This window comes from Macaca mulatta, chromosome X, assembly GCF_049350105.2.
Source record: "Macaca mulatta isolate MMU2019108-1 chromosome X, T2T-MMU8v2.0, whole genome shotgun sequence".
Lineage (NCBI taxonomy): Eukaryota > Metazoa > Chordata > Mammalia > Primates > Cercopithecidae > Macaca > Macaca mulatta.
The window spans coordinates 152,872,599-152,894,915 of record NC_133426.1 but is presented as its reverse complement, the minus strand read 5'-3'; the positions used below and the strand labels follow the sequence as shown (position 1 = coordinate 152,894,915).

Genomic DNA, 22,317 nt, shown 5'->3' with positions numbered 1-22,317 from the left:
GACTATCTCAAGGCATTGAATAATCAAACTCTCAAAGATCAGGGATAAAGAAAGGATCCTAAAAAGAGCAAGAGAAAAGGAACCAATAACGTAAAATGGAGCTACAATATATCTGACAACAGACTTTTTATTGGAAACCTTATAACCCAGGAGAGAGAAGCATGATACACTGAAAGTGATGAAAAAATGCTTTTACTCTATCATGGTATGTCCAGTGAAAATATCTTTCAAACATGAAGAAGAAATAAAGATTTTCCCAGACAAACAAAAGCTGAAAGTTTTCATCAACACTAGACCTGTCCTACAAGAACCACTACCGGAAGTACTTCAACAGGAAAGAAAAGGATGTTAATGAGCCATACAAAATCATCTCAAGATATAAAAAACACTGGTAGTTGTAAGCAGACAGAAAAACACAGAATATTATGACTCTGTAACTGTGGTGTGTAAAGTACTCTGAAGGAGAAAGATAATACAATGAACCAATTAAAAATAATAACTACAACAACTTTTCAAGACATAAACAGTGCAATAAGATATAAATAAAAATTTAAAAAAGTTAGAAAGCAGAGAGACAGATTTAAGGTGTAGAGTTTTTAGCACATTTCTTTCTTTTTTTTTTTTTTTTTTTTTGAGATGGAGTCTCGCTGTGACACCCAGGCTGGAGTGCAGTGGCGCAATCTTGGCTCACTGTTAGCTCCGCCTCCTGGGTTCACACCATTCTCCTGCCTCAGCCTCCCAAGTAGCTGGGACTACAGGCGCCCACCACCAAGCCAAGCTAATTTTTTGTAATTTTGGTAGAGACCAGGTTTCACGGTGTTAGCCAGGGTGGTCTTGATCTTCTGACTTCATGATCCACCCACCTTGGCCTCCCAAAGTGCTGGGATTACAGGCATGAGCCGCTGTGCCTGGCCAGCACATTTCTTTTTGCTTGTTTGTTTGTTTGATTATGCAGTGTTAGCTTGTTATTAGCCTAATATAATGGGCTATAAGATAGTATTTGCAAGCCTCATGGTAACCTCAAACCAAAAACATATAAGAGATACGCAAAAAACAAAAAGCAAGAAATAAAGTCCTATCACCAGAGAAAATCACCTTCTTTAAAAAAAGACAGGAAGGAAAGAAAGAAAAAAGAGAAGACCACAAAGCAGCCAGAAAGCAAATAAGAAAATGGCAGGAATAAGTCCTTACTTATTGTTATCAATAATAACATTGGATGTAAAAGACTGAATTCTCCAGTCAAAAGACATAGATTAGCTGAATGGAGCAAATAAAAAAGACAAGACCCACTGATTTGTTGCCTACAACAAGCAGATCACTTAAAAAGACATACATAGACAGAAAATAAGGGGTTAGAAAAAGATATTCCATGCCAATGGAAACCAAAAAAGAGTAGGATTAGCTGTACTTATGTCAGTCAAAATAGATTTCAAGACAGAAACCATAAGAAGAGATATAGAAGGTCATTATATGTAAATACAGTTTTCCATTCAATACAAGGATATAACAATTTTAAATATATATGCCCCCAACATTGGACCACCCAGTTATATAAAGCAAATATTCTTAGAGCTAAAGAAAGAGATAGACACCAATATAATAATAGCTGGAGATTTCAACACCCCATACTCAGGATTGAAAAGATATTCCACACAGAAAAATCAACAAATAAATATGGAATTTAATCTGCACTATATTCCAAATATTTATAATAAATATTTATAGGGCATTTTATCCAGCACCTGCAGAGTACACATTATTTTCCTTGGCACATGCATCATTCTCAAGGACAGATGATAAGGCAGGTCACAAACCAAGTCTTAAAACATTGACAAAATTGAAATTATATCAAGCATCTTCTCTGTGCACAATGGAATAAAACTGGAATTCAACAACAATAGGAATTTTGGAAACTATACAAACATATGGAAATTAAACAATATGCTCCTGAATTACCAGTGGGTCAATGAATAATTTAGAAGGAAATTGAAAAATTTCTTGAAATATAATAATAGAAACACAACATACCAAAACATATGGGAGATAGCAAAAGCAGTACTGAGAGGGAAGTTTACAGCTATAAATGCATACATCAAAAAAGAAGAAATCCTTCAAATAAATAACCCTAAGGACTCATCTTAAAGTTGTAAAAAGCAAAAGCAAACCCCAAATTAGTAAAAGAAAATAAATAATAAAGGTCAGAGAAAAAATTAGTGAATTATACTTGAAGAAAACAATACAAAAGAAAAGAGAGAATACTAAAATAAATAAATTCAGAGATGGAAAAGGAGGCATTACATCTAATCTTGCAGAAATTTAAAGGATCATTAGTGGCTACTATGAGCAACTACATGCCAATAAAATGGAGAATCTAGAAGAAAGAGACAAATCCCTAGACACATAAAACCTACCAAGATTGAACCATAAAGGAATTGAAAACCTCAACAGACCAATAACAAGTAACAAGATTGAAGCCTTAATGAGCAGTCTTCCAGTAAAGAAAAGCCTGAAACCCAATGACTTCACTGTTGAATTCTACTAAACATTTAAAGAAGAGCTAATACCATTTCTACTCAAAGTCTTCCAAAAAATAGAGGAGGAGGGAATACATCCCAACTCATTCTATGAAGCCAGTATTACCCTGATACCAAAATCAGACAAAGACACATCAAAAAAGGAAAACTACATGCCAATATATGGGCAATATTGATGTAAAAAATTTCAATAAAATACTAGCAAACCAGTTAAAAATCTGAATATAAGGAATAAAATACTAATAAACCAAATTCAACAATACATTAAAACATTCATTCAATCATTCATTATAAGCAAGTGGAATTAATCCCTGGGATGCAAGTATGGTTCAACATGCAAATTAATCAATGCAATACATCATATAAACAAAATGAAGAACAAAAACCATACAATCATTGGAATTCATACTGAAAATGCATTTGATAAAATTCAACATTTCTTCATGGTAAAAACCCTCAAAAAACTGGATACAGAGGGAACATATTTCAACGTTTTAAAATCCGTATACAACAGACCCACAGCTAGTATCATACTGAATGGGGAAAAGCTGAATGCCTTTTCTCTAAGATGTAGAATGTGACAGGGATGCCCACTTTTACCCTTAATATTCTACATAGTACTGGAAGTCCTAGCTAGAGCAATCAGAAAAGAGAAAGAGATAATAGCATCCAAACAGGAAAGGAAGAAGCCAAACAATTCTGTTTGTAGATGACACAATTTTATATTTGTCAAATCCTAAAGATGTTACCAAAAATCCATTAGAACTGACAAATTCAGTAAAGTTGCGGGATACAAAATCAACATACAAAATCAATAACATTTCTATATGCCAACAGTGAACAATCTGAAAAAGAATTTAAAAAGTAATTGCATTTAACATAGCCCCAAATAAAATTCAATACCTAGAAATTAACTTAAATAAGTGAAATCTCTCTACAATGAAAACTATAGAATACCGATGAGAGAAATTGAAGAGAATGCCAAAAAATAAAACTATATTTCATGTTCATGAACTGGAAGAATAAATATTGTTAAAATGTCCATACTACCCAGAGTAATGTACATATTCAATATATTCCCTATCAAAATACCAATGACATTATTCACAGAAATAAAAAAAAATTAAAATTTATATGAAACTACAGAAGATCCAGAATAGCCAAAGCTATCTTAAGCAAAAAGAACAAACACAGAGGAAATGTGTTACCTGACTTCAAATTAAACTACGGAGCTAAAGTCATTAAAACAGCATGGTACTGACAACAAACAAACAAACAAAAAATCCAGACACGTAGACCAATGGAAAAGAATAGAGAACCCAGAAACAAACCCAATTCCAGATACCTAATGTGAACTTATTTTCAACAGAGATCCCAAGAATATACACTAGGGAAAAGACAGTCTCTTCAATAAATGGTGATGAGAAGACTGGGTATCCATATGCACAAGAATGAAACTAGACCCCTATCTCTCACCCTGCCCAAAAATCAAATCAAAATAAATTGAAGACTTAAATCTGAGAACTCAAATTATGAAACGACTACAAGAAAACATCGTGGAAACTCTCCAGGACATTGGTCTGGGCAAAAATTGCTTGAGCAATACCCCACAAGCACAGGAAACCAAAGCAAATATGGATAGATGGGATCACATCAAGTTAAAAAGCTTCTGCACAGCAAAGAACACAGTAAACAAAGGGAAGAAACAACCCACATAGTAGAAGAAAATATTTGAAAAGTACCCATTTGAGAAGGGATTAATTGCCAGGATATATAAGGAACTCAAAAAACTCTATAGGAAAAAAATTAATAATACAATCAAAAACTGGGCAAAAGATTAGAGAAGACATTTGTCAAGAGAAAACATACCAATGGCAAATAGGCATGTGAAAAGGTGATCAACATCACTGATCATCAGAGCCATGCAAATCAGAACTACAATGAGATATCATTTCAACTCAGTTATAATGGCTTATATCCAAAAGACAGACAGGCAATCACCAATGGTGGCTAGGATGTGGGGAAAAGGGAACACTCATACACTGTTGGTGGGAATACAAATTAGTACAACCACTATGGAGATCAGTTTTGAGTCTTCTCCAAAAATTAAAAATAGAGCTACCATATGATCCAGCAATCTCACTGCTAGGTATACCATAAAAGAAAGGAAATTAGTATATAGAAGAGATACCTGCACTCCCATGTTTGTTGCAGCACTGGCCACAATGCCCAATATTTGGTAGTCACCTAGGTATTCATCCACAGACAAATGGATTAAGAAAATGTGAGATATATACACCAAGGAGTACTATTTATCCTTAAAAAAGAATGAGATACTGTCATTTGCAACAACATGAATAGAATCAGAGGCCATTATGTTAAGTGACATAATCCAGGCACAGAAAGACAAATATTGCATGTTCTTACTTATTTGTGGGATTTCAAAATTAAAATAATTGAATTCACACAAGTAGAATAGAAGGATGGTTCCCAGAAGTTGGGAGGGGTGGTGAGTAGTATGGGGGAGGCGGGAGTGGTTAACGGGTACAAAAAATAATTAGAAAGAATGAATGAGACTTAGTATTTGATAGCACATCACAGTGACTATAGTCAATGATAATTTAATTATATATTTTAAAATATCTAGAAGAGAATAATTGGATTGTTTATAACATAAAGAATACCTGCTTGAAGGGATGGATATCCCATTCTCCATGGTGTGATTATTGCACATTGGATGTCTGTATCAAAATAACTCATGTACCCCATAAATATATATATACCTATTATGTATCCACAAAAATTAGAAAGAAAAAAATCATAGATGAATAACCTATATTGAACTGGAAGCTATCGATGATTCAGTTACCAAGAATATGTAACGAAAGAAAAAAAAAAGAAATGTAAACCAAGAGATTAAGAGATGTGGAGGAAAGTATCAGAAAATAAACATATTTCTCATGAAATCCCAGAAACAGAGAATAGGAATAATAATTGACATTTCTTCCATAATTGATGGAATAAAGAATTATTAGGAAGGAGCACACTATTTAATCTCAGCAGGAAAAGTGAAATAAAATCCACATGCAACATGATACAGGATACTGAAAACAAACGGAAAACCTGAAAAGCAACTGTAAAAAATTCAGTTTGTCTACAAAGAAATGATAAACTGATAACAGCTATCTCAGTAGTACTAACAATGTCAGCGATTAGTTATTGAGAATAGAAAATAAACCCTCAAAATAGTGTAGGCAAAATAACTAGCTTCCTAAAATTCTATACTCAGCTGGGTATTATTAAAGAATAAGATTGAAAAAAAATGTTTTCAGGAAAATGCATACACACACACACACACACACACACACACACACAAATCTTTCTTGTTAACTACATTACTTAGAATTATAAACTGTTCTTCTTTGTCTCATTTAATGTTTCAAAGGCTTGAATTACACTGAGTTGAATATTCAGATTTTGAGATCTAATTTTTGTTTCTATTTACCTAGTATGTATCTGCCAATCATTTTAATTTTAACCTATAAAATCACATTATTTTGAAATGTCTCTTGTGTACATTGTAGACTTGAATTGTTTCATGATATAATTAAAATTGTTTTTCTCTTAACTAATGGATTCAGCCCAATTAAATTTTATGATATGACAAAAAGATTTTGTATTTGTTCTGTCATTTCTGTGTGTCTTTTATTACATGGCCTGTTTTCTTAGTTTAATTTTTAGTCATAGACAACCAAAAGTTAGAAAGTTATATGTTTTTATTTTAAGGTTTATCTTTATAATTAAACTTTCATATAATACCCTTACTCCCCTATATTATTAAGAGAGAAAAGTCCATATTATTAAAATGTCACTCTTTAGAGGATGATTTATTAATTTAACATGATATCAACAAAACTACACACAGGGTTTTGTTTTGTACTAGACAAGCTGATTCTATTATTCATATAAAAAAGATAACAAAAATATACAGTAAAATTCTGAAAAGAAAAATCAATGCAAAGAAATTAATCCTACCAGATAAAATATTACTATAAAGCCTCAATGATGGAAAACAATTTATGGAGCATATGAACAGGACAATGCCATGGCAGTTCTAGAAATAAACTTACGTATATATTTTTGAAATAGATCAGATATCAGTTTGGGAGAAAATTTTGTAGTAAATGACTTTGAAACAACTGTACAGCCATATGAATGGAAAAAATCAAGTTGAATTTACTCATGCAAAATACCATCACTCCAATGTGACAAATTTTTTTAAATGAAATTATAAAAGTAATACCAGAAAAAATAGACAAATTTCTTTATAACCTTAGAATTGGAAATAAATTTCTCTAATGGCTCTGAATCTGGAAACCATAAAAGAAAAATTGATGTAGACTATGAGAAAAAAAAACCATTAATTTCTATATTATAAAAATTTGGCAAGGTCAAAATGATAATGACATATTTAGAAATAATTTGAAACTCATATTATTACAAAGTTCTGATATCCCTAAAATAGTATTAGAGAGATCAATAATCCAATAATGATGAGCTAAAAATATGTATAGCTTACAGGAAAAGTTTGCAAATTGCCATGAAACATATAAAAATGGCCAATGTCACTAAATAGAGATTACAATTTTGATTAGATAGCATTTTTTATCTATCAGATTGGCAAATAATCTAAAAGCTTGGTAACTTGTCGTTGGCAAGTCTGGGGTAAACACACATTCCCATGCATTGCTGATGAAAGTGTAAAATGGTAAAATCCCACTGAATGGAAATCTGTGAATATCTATTAAAATTACAAATACATTTATGCTCTGATGAAGCAGTCCTTCCTCTTGAAATTTATTCTACAGGTATACATGCATGAGTTAAACATCAGAGAAGTATAAATTAATTCACTGTTGCATTATTTACAATGCATAAAATGAGAAAGAATTCAACTGTCCATAGTGAATGAATAAATAAACTGTGTTACAATCATATAGTGGGGTACTGTTCAGCAATTTAAAAAATGAATGAGGAACCTCTCTATATACTTATTTGAAAAGATCATCAGGATACGATGTGAAGTTTGAAAAGAATAAGCAATGTTCAGTAGTACAGTATGTAGAGTGTATGCTACCTTTCTCATATAGAAAAGAAAAAAAATTAATATTTATGTTTGATTGTTTTTGCCTAAAAAATTCTAGAAGGATAAACAAGAAGCAGAAAATTGTCACTACATGCATGTGTAGGACAAAAATGGGATTTTCCACTGAATTGCTTTTGGTATTGTTTTGATTTTTTAACCATATAAATACTTATTTAAAGCAAAACTTTTGAAAGATGAAAGAAAAAATTAGAAACATACGAGAAAAATAGAGAAGAGGCAACACATTTTGTTAAAGTTGGAAAGCATGCCTGATGGGAATTGCATATTTAAGTCATTAGCAGTATAAGAAGTCAAGATGGAAGCTTATTTGGGTCACAGAATTCCAGAATAGTTCAGAATTGGATGTAAGAGTAAATGGGTGGAGCTGAAAACTAGATTATCTAAATATTGGTAAAAGAAGTAGGTCTACACACCTATCCCACAACGAATAGGTGTCTAAACCTTTGTCAACCTGGCAGGGAAATATACTATTTGAAGATGTTAAAGCAAAATATTCTAGCTTCTTGGCACCAGACACAACTGATGCTATGGGCATTGTACCAAAATGGAAGAGAGAAGAAATGGACAGTTGACAGGAAGAAGAAAGAAGGAAAGAAAAAGGTCAAAAAAGGGGGAGAAGGAAAATGAACATTCACTGAGTAATTAATGCATGCCAGAGGCTATAAGCAATTTAATTGTGTCAATTTATTTAATCCTCAGGACTACTCTATGTCACATATGAAGAAACTGAGACACAGTAAGGTTAAGATATTTGACCAAGAATGCAAATCTATTAAGTGACAAAGCATGGAATTGGCTAGACAGACTGCTTCCAAGATTATACCTTTAACACTATACATATTAAAAGGTGAAAATAAAAGACTATTCCCCATCTCAGTTTCTAGAAAACTCACAGCTGAACATGTATGCCCCATCCTACCTCCCCACTACCACGGCCACTGGTATGACTGCCGGCACTCTGCTGGAGAGCCTAACCAGCCCAAAAGGAATCTATAGATTCTAACAGCTCCGAGTATTGCAATGAACCGCCCTCAACTCATTTTATGAGGAAGGAACAAACCTGGTACCAAAAACAAACAAGCACCATATGAGAAATATGCTGTAAGTATAAGTAATGTAAGTAAATATAAGTAAATCTCTATTACAATTATAGACCTAAAACCCTAAATGCATTATTAGTGAAGTGATTCCCACAGTGTATAATACTATATCATGATCAAGTTAGGTTTGACTCTAGGAATGCAACGATAACAATAGAACATATATTAATATAATTCAACACATTACCAATTTAAAGAAGAAAAATAAACTGTATGTATAAATAGATATAATTGTGAAACTGTAGGAATATTTTCCTCCAATACAAAAGAAGTGAGAGCAAGAGAAGTAGGTCCGATATTACCACTATTAACCTAAGACTGGAGATTTAAGATATCATATGACAAAACATATATTAGAATCAGAAAGGAGGAAGCATAGCTACCATCATTCACAGGTAAGTTTTTCTAAATAGAAAACTCAAGAGAATCTACATAAAAACACTTTGTCTTAAATGACAAAAAGATAGATTCATAAGTATTCTAAGTTATAGGTTATTTAATTCATGCATTGAAGAAATATTTATTGAACACAAAGTATCTTTCAGGCATTGTTCTAGATGTTGGAAGCCCAGCAGTAAACAAAATGGACAAAAGTCCCTTCCATCCTGAAACTTGCATTCCAGGAACTAGACAGGAACAAATAGTACTTCTATATGTCAGTAAAAGGAAATAAATATAGATAGATGATAGATAGATAGATAGATAGATAGATAGATAGATAGATAGATAGATATGTGTGTACAAATATATTTCGAATATACCACTACATTAACAGCAATACAATGAGATACCTAGGAAAACATGAGAAGACATGAATAAGTAAAATACTCATGTTCTAGCATGAAAAGGCTAAATGTTATATACATGCCAATTCTCCTTAAATTAAACCATATATTCAATCTCTAAATCCCACTCAAAAACACACCAGGTTTTCTTACAGACTGAAAAGCCTATCTAATCTTTCACGTGGAAGAGTGGGGTGGACTATTCATGGCATTACTCGCATGTATTCTCAGTTATATCTGCTCCCTTTTCAGCTTTCTCAGTATAGATTAGAAAATCTGTCCTAGTCCATTTGTACTGCTATAACAAATACCCGAGACTGGGTAATTCATAAGCAACAAGTTTATTTTTCACAATTCTGGAGAGTGAAAGTCCAAGATTAAGGCAAGGGTAGGACTTATGAGTGGTGAGGGCCCCATCTTTGCTTCTGAGATGGCCCCTGATTGCTGCATCATTCAAAGGAGACAAATGCTGTGTCCTCACATGGCAGAAAGGATGAAAGAGCAAAAGGACCTAATCAGTTCCCCCCAGACATTTTATAGGGTTACTAATTGCATTCATGAAGACAAAGCCCTTGTGACTTAATTACGTGTGTGTGTGTGTGTGTGTGTTTGCATGGCTTATTTATTTTAAAAAAAAACTCTTATTTTAAGTTTAGGGGAACAAGTGCAGGGTGTGCAGGTTTGTTACACAGGTAAACCTGTTTTATGGGGTTTGTTGTACAGATTATTTCATCACCCTGGTATTAAGCCTAGTATCCATTAGTTATTTCTCCTGATCCTCTCCCTCTCAAAAGACCCCACTTTTAAATACTACCACACAGGGGATTTAAGTTTCAACATCAATTTTGGAGGAGACACAAACATTCAAACCATAACACATACCTCTTCCTCGACTCTTTTGCTGCAAGATTTAAATATGAGATCCTGTTTTTCCCAGTGATACATGAAAATCTGCCAGGATCTTCTCATAAGGCCTTTGATTTCCTAAAAAGACACTGCGTAGGCGCCGCCCATTCCCCCTACAATGCGTTCAAAGTGAACATGTTACTTGGAGGTGTGGCAGACAATTTCCACTATTGAGGCAAAGACCAAGTGAATTAAACGGGCACCAGTCCTGACATAAGGAAATGGGATGCTTTCCCAACTGAAATTCAGACTTATTAGAAAGCTATAGTATTTACACAATGAGATACTCATTCACAAATAGGGAAAAGAGATAAATGGTAGGAAATGGTGCATACAGAAATAGATTTACATATATACTTGGAACTTTGTATGTTATTATATCCTTCAAATCAATAGTAAAAGCAAGGGTCATTTGATAATGGGTTTTTGACAATTGGCTATCCAAATTTGAGAAGCAGATATTAGTTGAGTCACTATTCCATATTGTATAGGAAGATAAATTCTGAATGAATTAAAGACAAATATGAAAAAAATCTGTGGAACTTGTGAACCCCCAAAATCTGAGACAGGTCTCAGTCAATTTAGGAAGTTTATTTTGCCAAATTTAAGGATGCACTCCCATAACACAGCCTCCGGAGGTCCTGATGACACGGCCCAAGGTGGTCGGAGCACAGCTTGGTTTTATATATTTTAGGGAGACATGAGACATCAATCGAAATAGGTAAGCTGAACATTGGTTTGGTCCAGAAAAGCAGGACAACTCAAGCGGGGAGGGCCTTCCAGGTTACAGGTAGATAAGAGACAAATGGTTACATTCTTTTGAGTTTCTGATTAGCTCCTCCAAAGAAGGCAATCAGATATGCATTTATCTTAGTGAGCAGAAGGATGACTTTGGATACAATGGGAGGCAGGCTTTCCCTAAGCAGTTCCCAGCCTGACTTTTCCCTTTAGCTTGGTGATTTGGAGATCCAAAGATTTATTTTCACTTCACAAACTCTTAGATGAAAATATAGGATATATCTTCATCTTCATTGCCTCACAGTACAGAAGAATTTTTTAAACAAGACACTAAGAACACAAATCATAAAAAGAAAAATTAATAAATTATGCTGCATTAAAATATGAGACTTGTTCATACTAAAAATGTCATAGCAAAATAACAAACCACAGATCAAGAGATTATGTTTGCAAATGATTAAAACAACTATTAGAAAAGTAACAGAAAAATTAAGAATAGCCATTAAAAATGAAAACATTTTCAAAGTCTTACTATTCAGAAAAATACCATTGAAACAATACTAGGATATAATTTAACACCCATCAAGTTGGCAAAAATTAAAGCATCTCACAACAACAATTGATGATGGAAATGTGATGAAATGAAAGCTCACATTTTAATAAGGCTGTATATTGATACAATAACTGTAGAGAACAGTTTGCTGAAACCTAGTTATACTTACAGAAGCATGTGCCCTCCTTTCAGCAGTTATATTCTTGGATATATGTCACAGAGAAAGTCTTGAGTTTACATGTAAGACATATTTAAGGATTTCATTCCACATCTACTATAATATCTAAAAATAGGGAGCAATCTAAAATGTCTGTCAATAGAGAAATGGAAAATTAACTGTGATATAGGTATGTATGACAATAAAAATGAATGAACTAGGTTTACTTGAATCAACATCAATAATTCTTAAAACAATAATGTTTAGTGAACCAGAGGTTACAAAATTATCTACAAAGACTAATGTAGTTTTTATTAATATTAGCCTTAAGTTTTTATTAGGCTGTATTAGTCTGTTCTTGCACTACTATAAAGAAATTCCTGAGACTGGGTAATTTATTTAAAAAAAGAAGTTTAATTGGCTCAAAGTTCCACAGGCTGTACAGGAAGCATGGCTGGGGAAGCCTCAGAAAACTTACAGTTATGACAGAAGGCAAAGGGAAAGCAGGCATGTCCTACATGGAGAAAGCAGGGGGAAAAGGGAGCGGGGAGGGGCCACACACTTTTAAATAGCCAGACTTGGGATCAGGAGAACAGCACCAAAGGGGAAATCTAATCCCATGATCTAATCACTTCCACTAGGCCCCACTTCCAAATTTGACATGACATTTGGCTGGGGACACAGACCCAAACCATATCATAGACTTACTAGTCTTTATTTCCAGCTCATGTAAGTTTTGAATCACACACAACAATACCATACATTGTATATAAACACAAATAAATATGTAGTAAAATTACAAAAAGTGACATTGGAACAATATACAAATGGGGAAAAGAAAAACTATTTGGGTTAGTGCTTCAATTTCTTTTAAATATTGGCTACAAATCAGGCAAAATTTTAATATCTTTTAAATCTGGATGGGTGTCATATTTGTTTCTTATTTTTGTATGCATCTGAAATATTCATGAATGAAAAAAAGACAAAATGAAAATGGATGAGATTTGTATAGTATATAATGACTAAAATGCAGATCCACTGGTAAGTAATCAAATTCATGTCATCGGAGTTTAATTTAGATTACTACTGGCATATTAATGTTTGTGTATACATGACACTAAAACGCTGAGTCAATTCAGTATACAAGGTTGGTCAAGGTAGGACGACAAAAACCTTAAAACAACGTATTGGCTTGGAGAATTGACTGCTTGTTAAGTTGACCTGTTTATTTAGTCAAAATTATTAAATGACTATTTTCAAATAGGATATTATGGATTATAAGTTATAAATAACATTTCATAGGTAACCACATTAGAATAGCTTTGGAATAATCTTTCATTTTAAATAAGGGGTTTATCAGTGGTCATTTTTATGAGATAAAATAGTAAATAAATGAGCAGATTTCGGCTGGGCACGATTGCTCACGCCTGTAATCCCAGCACTTTGGGAGGCCAATGTTGGCAGATTATTTGAGGTCAGGAGTTCAAGACCAGCCTGGCCAACATGGTGAAACCCTGTCTCTACAAAAAATACAAAAATTAGCCAGGCGTGGTGGCATGTGCCTGTATAATCCCAGCTACTTGTGGAGCTGAGGCAGGAGAACCACTTGAACCCAGGAGGCGGAGGTTGCAGTGAGACGAGATCACACACTGTACTCCAGCCTGGATGACAGGGTGAGACTCCATCTCAAAAATAAACAAATAAATAAATAAGCAAGCACATTTCTCACCACCTAAAATACTGCTTTGTAAAATGGTTAGCGTAGTAAATGAGCCTTCATTGAAAAGAAGAGAAATGCTGGCAAATGCAGACAGATCTTATGAAATGACCAAGTACCCTTGCAACTCCTAACAAAATTTAGGATCCTAAAAGTTAACTAATCCCAGTAAACTTCAGCCAGTGAAACATCATGGTAATGCAGGAGTAATTAGGAGGTGAATACTATGTTTTCATTTGCATTGATATTAATTGTGGTATGATAGACTGAAAAAAATTAGGGAAGGGTCTTTTTTCCAATGAGTCACATTCCCGGAGGCCAACCAGAGGTGTTTCAGACTGAGGAATTCTTACTATTCTCAAGTCAGAGGGGATACTTATAAGTCACTATTGCTTTTTAGAGATTTTCTACTTCTATTAATTCATTCTATTTATTCTATCTATTCTATCATTCTCTCTATTTAATTCTATCATTCATTTATTCATTCATTAAATAAAAAACATTTATTGGAGGACAGTACTTGCTAAAAAGTCAGACACAATCTCTTATGGATTAGTTATTTTTTGCTGCCTAACAAATAGTACCAAACTTTAGTGGCTTAAAACACCAATATGTTTTCAGTACTTCTTATAGTTTCTCGGGGTCAGGAATCTCAGGAGCACTTGACTGTACAGTTGTGGCTCCATGTTTCTCAACCAGGGGTCAGAGTTGAAGTCATCCGAAGGCTTCGCCCTGTGTGGGGGATATACTTTAAAGGTGGTTTACTCGCATGGCTGGCAAGATCACGCTGCCTGAGAGCAGGAGTCAATTCCTCTCCATGGAGGACTCTACATAAGGCTCCTCCTTGGTCTTCTAACATGGCAATTGGCTTTTCCCAGAATGAATGATAAGAGACTAATGTGGAAGCTGCAATGCTCTTTATGACAGTCTTGGAAGTCAAGATTGCCACTTCTGCCATATTCTACTGGTTATACCAGACCAACCCCAATTCACTATGGGTGAGGACAACATAGAAGCATGAATATAATAGGTAAGGATAATCATGGGGCTATCTTAAAGATTGGTTTTTATAACTTTCTTCCAAATAGCTCACATCATGTTTTTTTTTTTTTTTTTTTTTTTTTTTTGAGACGGAGTCTCACTCTGTCACCCGGGCTGGAGTGCAGTGGCACGATCTCGGCTCACTGCAAGCTCCGCCTCCCAGGTTCACACCATTCTCCTGCCTCTGCCTTCCGAGTAGCTGGGACTACAGGCACCCGCCACCACGCCCGGCTAATTTTTTTGTATTTTTAGTAGAGACGGGGTTTCACTGTGTTAGCCAGGATGGTCTGGATCTCCTGACCTCGTGATCTGCCCGTCTCTGCCTCCCAAAGCGCTGGGATTACAGGCTTGAGTCATTGTGCCCGGCCACATCATGTTAATTCTAATACAGTATGATAAGTGCTATGACATATTTTTTTAAATCCTTAGATTTGTTTATCTGGAGAGCAAACTGAACATTTCCAAATAGCCTTCTTCAAAGACAGAAGATGCAACAGAGAGATAAAGCCTAAAATCACTCTGACTTCATAATTTTGTTTTAGTATAAAGCCAACGAATCTTAAAAGTTGTTGTTCACAGATGTTTCTCTCATTTTGGCAAGAAAGAAGTTAAATTTTTAATATCAGTCTTAGAAAAACGTCATTTGAGTTTGACGCTGAAAAAGTCAAACAGAATGCTTCAGGCAGGCCTATATATCAAAAGTGGCAGAGAGAAACACGAATTCTGCTTTTGGAATCAGATTGTACACTTCACTTGATTTTCAGCTTTGCTTACTGAAAATAATATTCCGATTTAAAATAGCTTTTATATTTGCTTTTTAGAAGATTAAGCTTATGGCTGTTTAGAAAATAATTATTATCCCCAAATGCTGTCATATGCAAATATCATGTTTAGAGCTCTAAGTATACCCATTTCTCACAGAGGTCTCTTCTAATTGGATAAAACTACTCAAATGGATAAAAAGAAGAAAAGGGGCCATAATGTCACCTGTTTTTTCCCCTTGAAGTTAATAAAAGGGCTTGTGGTGCTGAGAATTGCAGATCTCAAGGACATTACCTAATTGGGTGAAGAAAGTTCAAATGGAAAAACAACGAAGTTATCAAGTGGAAAAGAGCTTGACTATATTTCGAACTCAGAAAGGTAGGCTATGAAATTTAGAAGCCAAAATGGCACGGCTTTGCTACAGATACAGAAAAGACTCTTAATACTTTCATGGTCCTTTATAACAAATGAAATGTTTATATCAGATCCAAGTTAGCCCTACCTAACCTCTTGCTATTCAGTTTTTGTATCTGCTGTGAGCAACTGCTGGAGTCCCAAGAGAGCTATCAAGAGGGTTCCTACCTCTGACTTCCAGTATACAACCATTTATTCTTCTACACAATGCAGAATGGTATTCTGAGATTACAACATTTGCTTTCAAAGCTTTGCCATTTGGTTATAGCCATTGGCCTAATATGCTGTTTAAATGAACCTGCTAATTTGGTATAGGACTGTATTCCTGTTTGTTTCTTTCGTTCCCATTTGGATTGAGTTCTTATCTTGTGACCTGAATCTGTCACTTTGCGCATATGCTAATGTACAATTAAGTTTGGTTCTCCTGACATTTAACTTTATTTTACTAAAGTAACTCGCATCACTGTTTGAACAATTCCTGTTAACATTACATACTAGGTTTTGTTTTGTTGTGTGTTGTTTTGTTTTCCAAGACGGCAGATTCGAGGCATTGCCAGCATACCTCTAATGTGCTATTGCTGGCATACCTCTTCTAGTCGGAGGGACAAAATCGTGAGTAGAGATTCACACTGTGAACTTTTTAAGTGATGCAGAAACTGAACAGAGAAGTTGAAGGAATCCACAGACCCTTTGAAGGAAGCAGCCAGCTGCCACCTATGCTATGAGTCAGATAAAGGGCTGTGAGTCCCCAGAGTGTAAGAGGGGGAGAGTTTACCTTGAGGATACACACTCAGCAGGGAGCCTGAAAGTCCAGGCCACAGAGGAAAGCCTTAGCCTTACTCAGCACAGGAAGTGAGTTGGGAAGGGTCATGGAATATAAAACTAGAAGTAGCAATGGGAAGATGCTTGTGAGCCCTCCCAATCTCCAGCATGGATTGAGGGAAGACATTACTTATTGTTCCTCATAGGGGACGATGTGGTCAGCCAAACTGTTCAGGCAGTGGTTGCAGGTTGAAGGAAGACCCCAACTGGGTTTCACAATATAACCTCTGGTGAGAACAAACCCCCTTGGCCAGGGGCAGGGGCAGGGCAAGTGAAAAGTGGGCTGCAGCCAGGAGTGTGAGTGCAGGAGTCAGGCACTCAGGTTTGCAGGCAGATGCAGAAGGGGCACAGCCTGAAAGCGGTGGTTGCTATCTCTGCAGGGAAAGCGTATAACCTGGGGCAGCTGTGAGTTCTGAGTGCAGGCTGTCTGCAACTTAGCGCCCTGCTGCCAGTGGAACACTGTAGGTGGGAGTGGGTCTGCCTTGCAAATTGAGTGAGATCTGTGTGGGGCTTACTGGTGCCTGCTACTCCCCACTCTTCTATGCAGCAGAGGCAGCAATACTCCGCTGTAGAACATCAAGCCAGCGGCCTGAGAACTTCCCCTATGCCCCAAGGCTCACAGGGGCTGCTGCTTGCCCTACCCATGGAACATCAGAATGCAAACCCACCTGATCTAGCCCCCACCTGGCTTTGCCCTGTCACCTGTCCTGCTAGCTTAACACAAAGGACAGAAACTTTGAGGAGTTACATGACCCTGTCCATTGCCTGAGATACCAGGAGAAACCAGAGTACCCTCCCCGGGCCACATAAGGCAAGCAAAAACCCCACTGCTATTGCCGCAGCTGGTGCTCTACTGCAAGCGCTATGTCCCGACTGCGTCCACCAACACGGTTCATTACAGCATCTCCTGGAAGAATAGCACTGTATCCAGCAAAGAGAAAATAGCTGTGACCTCAGCTGTCACAACTGCCTGCACCATTCTGGCTAACCAGGAGGCCCTGAGTCTATCCGCATGACCAGTTCATTACTACTATAACTTGTGTTCGAGAAAGCCAACACACTATGGCTATCAATAACCGAGGAGTCTCACAGAATCTACATCACTCCACTGCTACCCCCATTAGAGCTGGTGCTGCTACCCACTGCTGCGGAGGCTTCAGGACAGGTCACATCCCTGCATCCCTTGATCACATTTGCTAGCACCAACCTGGAGTGTGGCAAGTTCACTGGAGAGCTAGACCCAGAGGAACAACAATACTCACAGTAGTCTGGCTCCCAGGGATTCTTACTCCTAGAAAAGGAGGAGTGTACCCCAACAAGGGAACACCACCTAGGAAAAAGGATCTGGATGGCAGACCTTGAGCACCAGCTCTTCCTGCTGGTGGGAAGTTTCTTTTAGCAGAGACACAGTTGCAGCGCTGGGCTCAGCAGGGAATGTCTGCAGCCCAAATCCAATAGTTGACAACCCTGATATATGTGAAGGGTCTTGGAGGAGGGGCTGCCTTTTCTTTCTCATTCACCACCACAGGCACAGTTGGGACTTCGCCCACAGGATCTTGGTGTGGGTGCAACTATAAACAGCACTTCTGGAACATGTCAGGGTGACTGCATCCTCACAGGAGGAGCACCACCCCAGGTTCAGACTTTCACAAGAGACAGTCACAATTCCTGTCTACTTGGAATATCAACTTTCCTGCAGATAAAAGGAGGTGCCTGTTTGATCTAAATAGCCAGAGCACAGGGACAGGAGTGTGTCTGATAGGTGGATTGTTTTCCTGATGACCCAGCAGGGGAGCTGAGGTGGCTCCAACCCTTTACCCGATAAGACCTCAGTGCAACTCAGTGAGAGCTCCTCAAGCAACCTCTGTCAAGGCTGGGGCCTCTGCCCAGCATTGGGTATTGCATTTACTGACTTGCTTTAACCAGAACTGGTTTCTTTCCAGGGACATCCCCCATACTGACCTGAAGCCTGAACCACCAAACCAGTAAATAAAATACTGGGGGAAAGTTAATTAAAAATTGCATGCCATGTGGGAATGAGATAAGCTTCAAGAGGCCTCTACCATTCTAACCCCATAGGAGACAGTGAACTTGCTCATACACCAAGCACATTGCTACTACAACCAACATACAAGAAATCTATCATACAAACACTCTCTATAACCAAGGACCTCTTACAGAATCTTCACTCCTGAAAGCACCAAAACCCAAATTAGGCTATAATTAACTATAAGCATTAAAAGTCACATCCATAAGGGGAAAAAAGAAATTTAAAAAGCACAGTAAAATCAAACAAAAATTCAAGAATAATTAGAAGAAATATTGTACCCAAATGAGAAACATCCAGAAAAGTATCTCTGGTAATATGACAAAATGGGGTTCTATAACAGCCCCCAAAAGAGCACAGTAGTTTGCCAGCAGTTAATTCAAATCAAGATAAAAATCTTTGAAATACCAGAAAGAATTCAGAACATTGATCATTAAGCTACTCAAGGAGATACCAGAGAAAGGTAAAAACCCTCATAAGGAAATTAATAAAAGCAGTTTATGAATGAAAAATTTGCTAGAGAGATAGATATAAAAAAAAAGACCAATCAGAACTTCTGGATATTAAAAAATCACACACATTTAGAGAATTGCAAAATGCAGTGGAAAGTTTCAACAATAGACTAGAACAAGTAGAAGAAATACTTTCAGAGCTCAAAGACAGGCCTTTTTAATTAACCCATTCAGGCAACAATAAAGAAAAACAAGTCAAAATAAATGACCAAAGTCTCCAAGAAATATAAAATTATGTAAAATGGCCAACCAAGAATCATTGGTGTTACTGAGAAGAAAAATGAAAAGTCTAGAAAACTAATTTGAGGGTGTAATTGAGGATTTATTTCTAGATTTTCTATTCTGGTCCATTGGCCTATGTATCTATTTTATACCAATACCATTCTGTTTTGTTTTCTATGGCTTTGTAATATACTTTCCAGTCAGGTATTGTGATGCCTCCAGTTTTGTTCTTTTTCCTCAGGACTGCTTTGGCTATTAAGGCTCTTTTTTGGTTCAATACAATTTTTGAGATTTGTTTTTTCTATTTCTGTGAAAAATGCCATTGGAAATTTTATACGAGTGACATTTGTTCTGTGCGGGAAATGTGCAAGGGGAGAAGAAAAGACACACACACAATACCTTTAAGGGTAAACAACCTTTATCCCATGTAAATGGCAATGCAGATATAATAAGAAAATGATATAAAAATAAGCAAATGATAGAATAAGCAGACTGATATAATAACAAAATTGTAATGGGATGGGGAGAAGGGAAAAGATATTTACACTCACTAGACTATGGAGGATTCACCATGGGCTCCAGAGTCAGACACCACACAACATTGAATATGTAGATTACTTTTGGATAGTATGGTCATTTTAATAACATTAATTATTCTCACTCATGAGCATGGGATGCTTTTCTATTGGTTCGTGCCCTCTTTAATTTCATCCACCAATGTTTTATAGTTTTCCTGGTAGAGATCTTTCACTGCCTTGGTTAAATTTATTCACAAGTATTTTTTAGCTATTGTAAATGGTACTTCCTTTTTTATTCCTTTTACAAGTATTTCATCATTTTGGTACATAGGAAGTCTAATGAATTTTGTATGTTTATTTTTGTATCCCGCAACTTCACAGAACTTCTCTCTCAACTCTAATAAATTTTGGTTAAGTCTTTTGGTATTTCTAAATATAAGATTATGTCATCTGCAAAGAGGGACAATTTGACTTCCTCTTTTAAAATTTAGAAGGCTTTTTATTTCTTCCTGTTGTGTAATTGTGCTGGCCAGGAATTCCATTGCTATGTGGAATAGGAATGGTGAAAGTTAACATCTTTGTCTTATCCGTGTTCTTAGAGGAAAGACTTTAAACTTTTCCCCATTCTGTATGATGTTAGCTGTGGGTTTGTCATGTACAGTGTTTATTATTTTTGAGGTATGGTCCTTTTATCCCTAGATTGTTGAGAGTTTTTATCATGAAGAAGTGTTGAACATCATAAAATGATTTTTCTGCATCTGTTGATGTGATTATGCAGCTTTTGTCCTTTATTCAGTTGAAGGACATCTGAATATGATGTCTTATGTTTATTCATTTGTATTTTTTAAACCATCATTACATCCCTGATATAGATCCCACTTGATCATGATGTATTATCTTTTTGATGTGCTGTTGAATCTGGTTTGCTAGTATCTTTCGAGGGTACTTGCATCTATGTTCATCAGAGTTATTGGTCTGTAGTTTTGTGAGATTTGTGATGTATGCTTGTTTGGTTTTGGCATCAGGGTATTGATGGTCTTGTAGAATTATTTATGTAAAATTCCCTTCTCTACCATATTTTTGAATAGTTTTAGGAGGATTTGTATTCATTTTTCTGTATGCATTTGATAGAATTTGGCTGTGAATCCAAGTCCTGGGGTTTTCTTTGTCATGAGATTTGTTGTTACTGATTCAATCTTGCTACTTGTTATTGGTTTGTTTTGCTTTTTTGTTTCTTCCTGACTCAACCTTGGTAGGTTGTATGTTTCCAAGAATTCATCCATTTCCTGTAGGTTTTCCAGTTTGCTCGCAAATAGTTGTTCACAAGTCTCTGATGATCTCTTGTATTTCTGTGATATCAGTTCTTTTTTTTTTTTTTTTTTTCTGAGATGGAGTTTCACTCTTGTTGCCCAGACTGGAGTGCAATGGCAGGATCTCAGCTCACTGCAACCTCTGCCTCACAGGTTCAAGTGATTGTCCTGCCTCAGTCTCCCAAGTAGCTGGGATTACAGGCGTGTGCCACCACACCAGGCTAATTTTGTATTTTCAGCAGATACGGGGTTTCACCATGTTGGGCAGGCTGGTCTCAAACTCCTGACCTCAAGTGATCCACCTACCTCGGCCTCCCAAACTGCTAGAATTACAGGCATGAGCCACCGAACTCAGCCTGTGATATCAGTTCTAATGTCTCCTTATTAATTTCTAATTTTGTTTAATTGGGACTTCTCTATTCTTTACGTTTTTTTTTATCTTTTCAAAAAAACCCGCTTTTCATTTTTGTTAATCCTTTGTATTTTAAGTTTATATTTAATTTAGTTATGCTCTTAAGTCTATATTTAATTTAGTTCTGCTTTGATTTTTTTTTCTTTTTTTGAGACAGAGTCTCACTCTGTTGCCCAGGCTGGAGTGCCATGGCACCATATCTACTCACGGCAACCTCCACCTCCCAGGTTCAAGCAATTCTTATGCCTCAGTCTCCAAAGTAACGTGGATTATAGTCATGTGCCACCATGACTAGCTAATTTTTTTTTTCTTTTTTTTGTATTTTTAGTAGAGACAGGATTTCGCAAAGTTTGCCAGGCTCGTCACGAACTCCTGCCCTCAAGTGATCCACCCACCTAGGCCTCCCAAATTGCTGGGATTATAGGCTTGAGCCAGCACCTCTGGCCTGCTTTGATCTTTATTATTTCTTTTCTTTTGCTAGTTTTAGGTTTAGTTCATTCTTGCTTTTCTCAGTCCTTGAGGTACATTGTGAATTATTGATTTGAAATCTCTCTGCTTTTTGATGGTGGTAATTATTAGTATAAACTTCCCTCTTAGTAT

At 36.1% G+C, this 22,317-nt stretch overlaps 1 protein-coding gene across 1 annotated transcript in view; it reads right to left on the bottom strand.

Moving 5' to 3' along the window:
* Positions 1-17,526: 17,526 nt before the first annotated feature.
* Positions 17,527-22,317, bottom strand: part of LOC144338539 (protein GVQW1-like) — a 38,047-nt gene continuing 33,256 nt past the window's right edge. The window contains exon 4 of the mRNA XM_077988426.1: positions 17,527-17,603. Coding sequence (XP_077844552.1) covers positions 17,527-17,603 — 77 coding nt within the window. The remainder of the gene's footprint in view (positions 17,604-22,317) is intronic.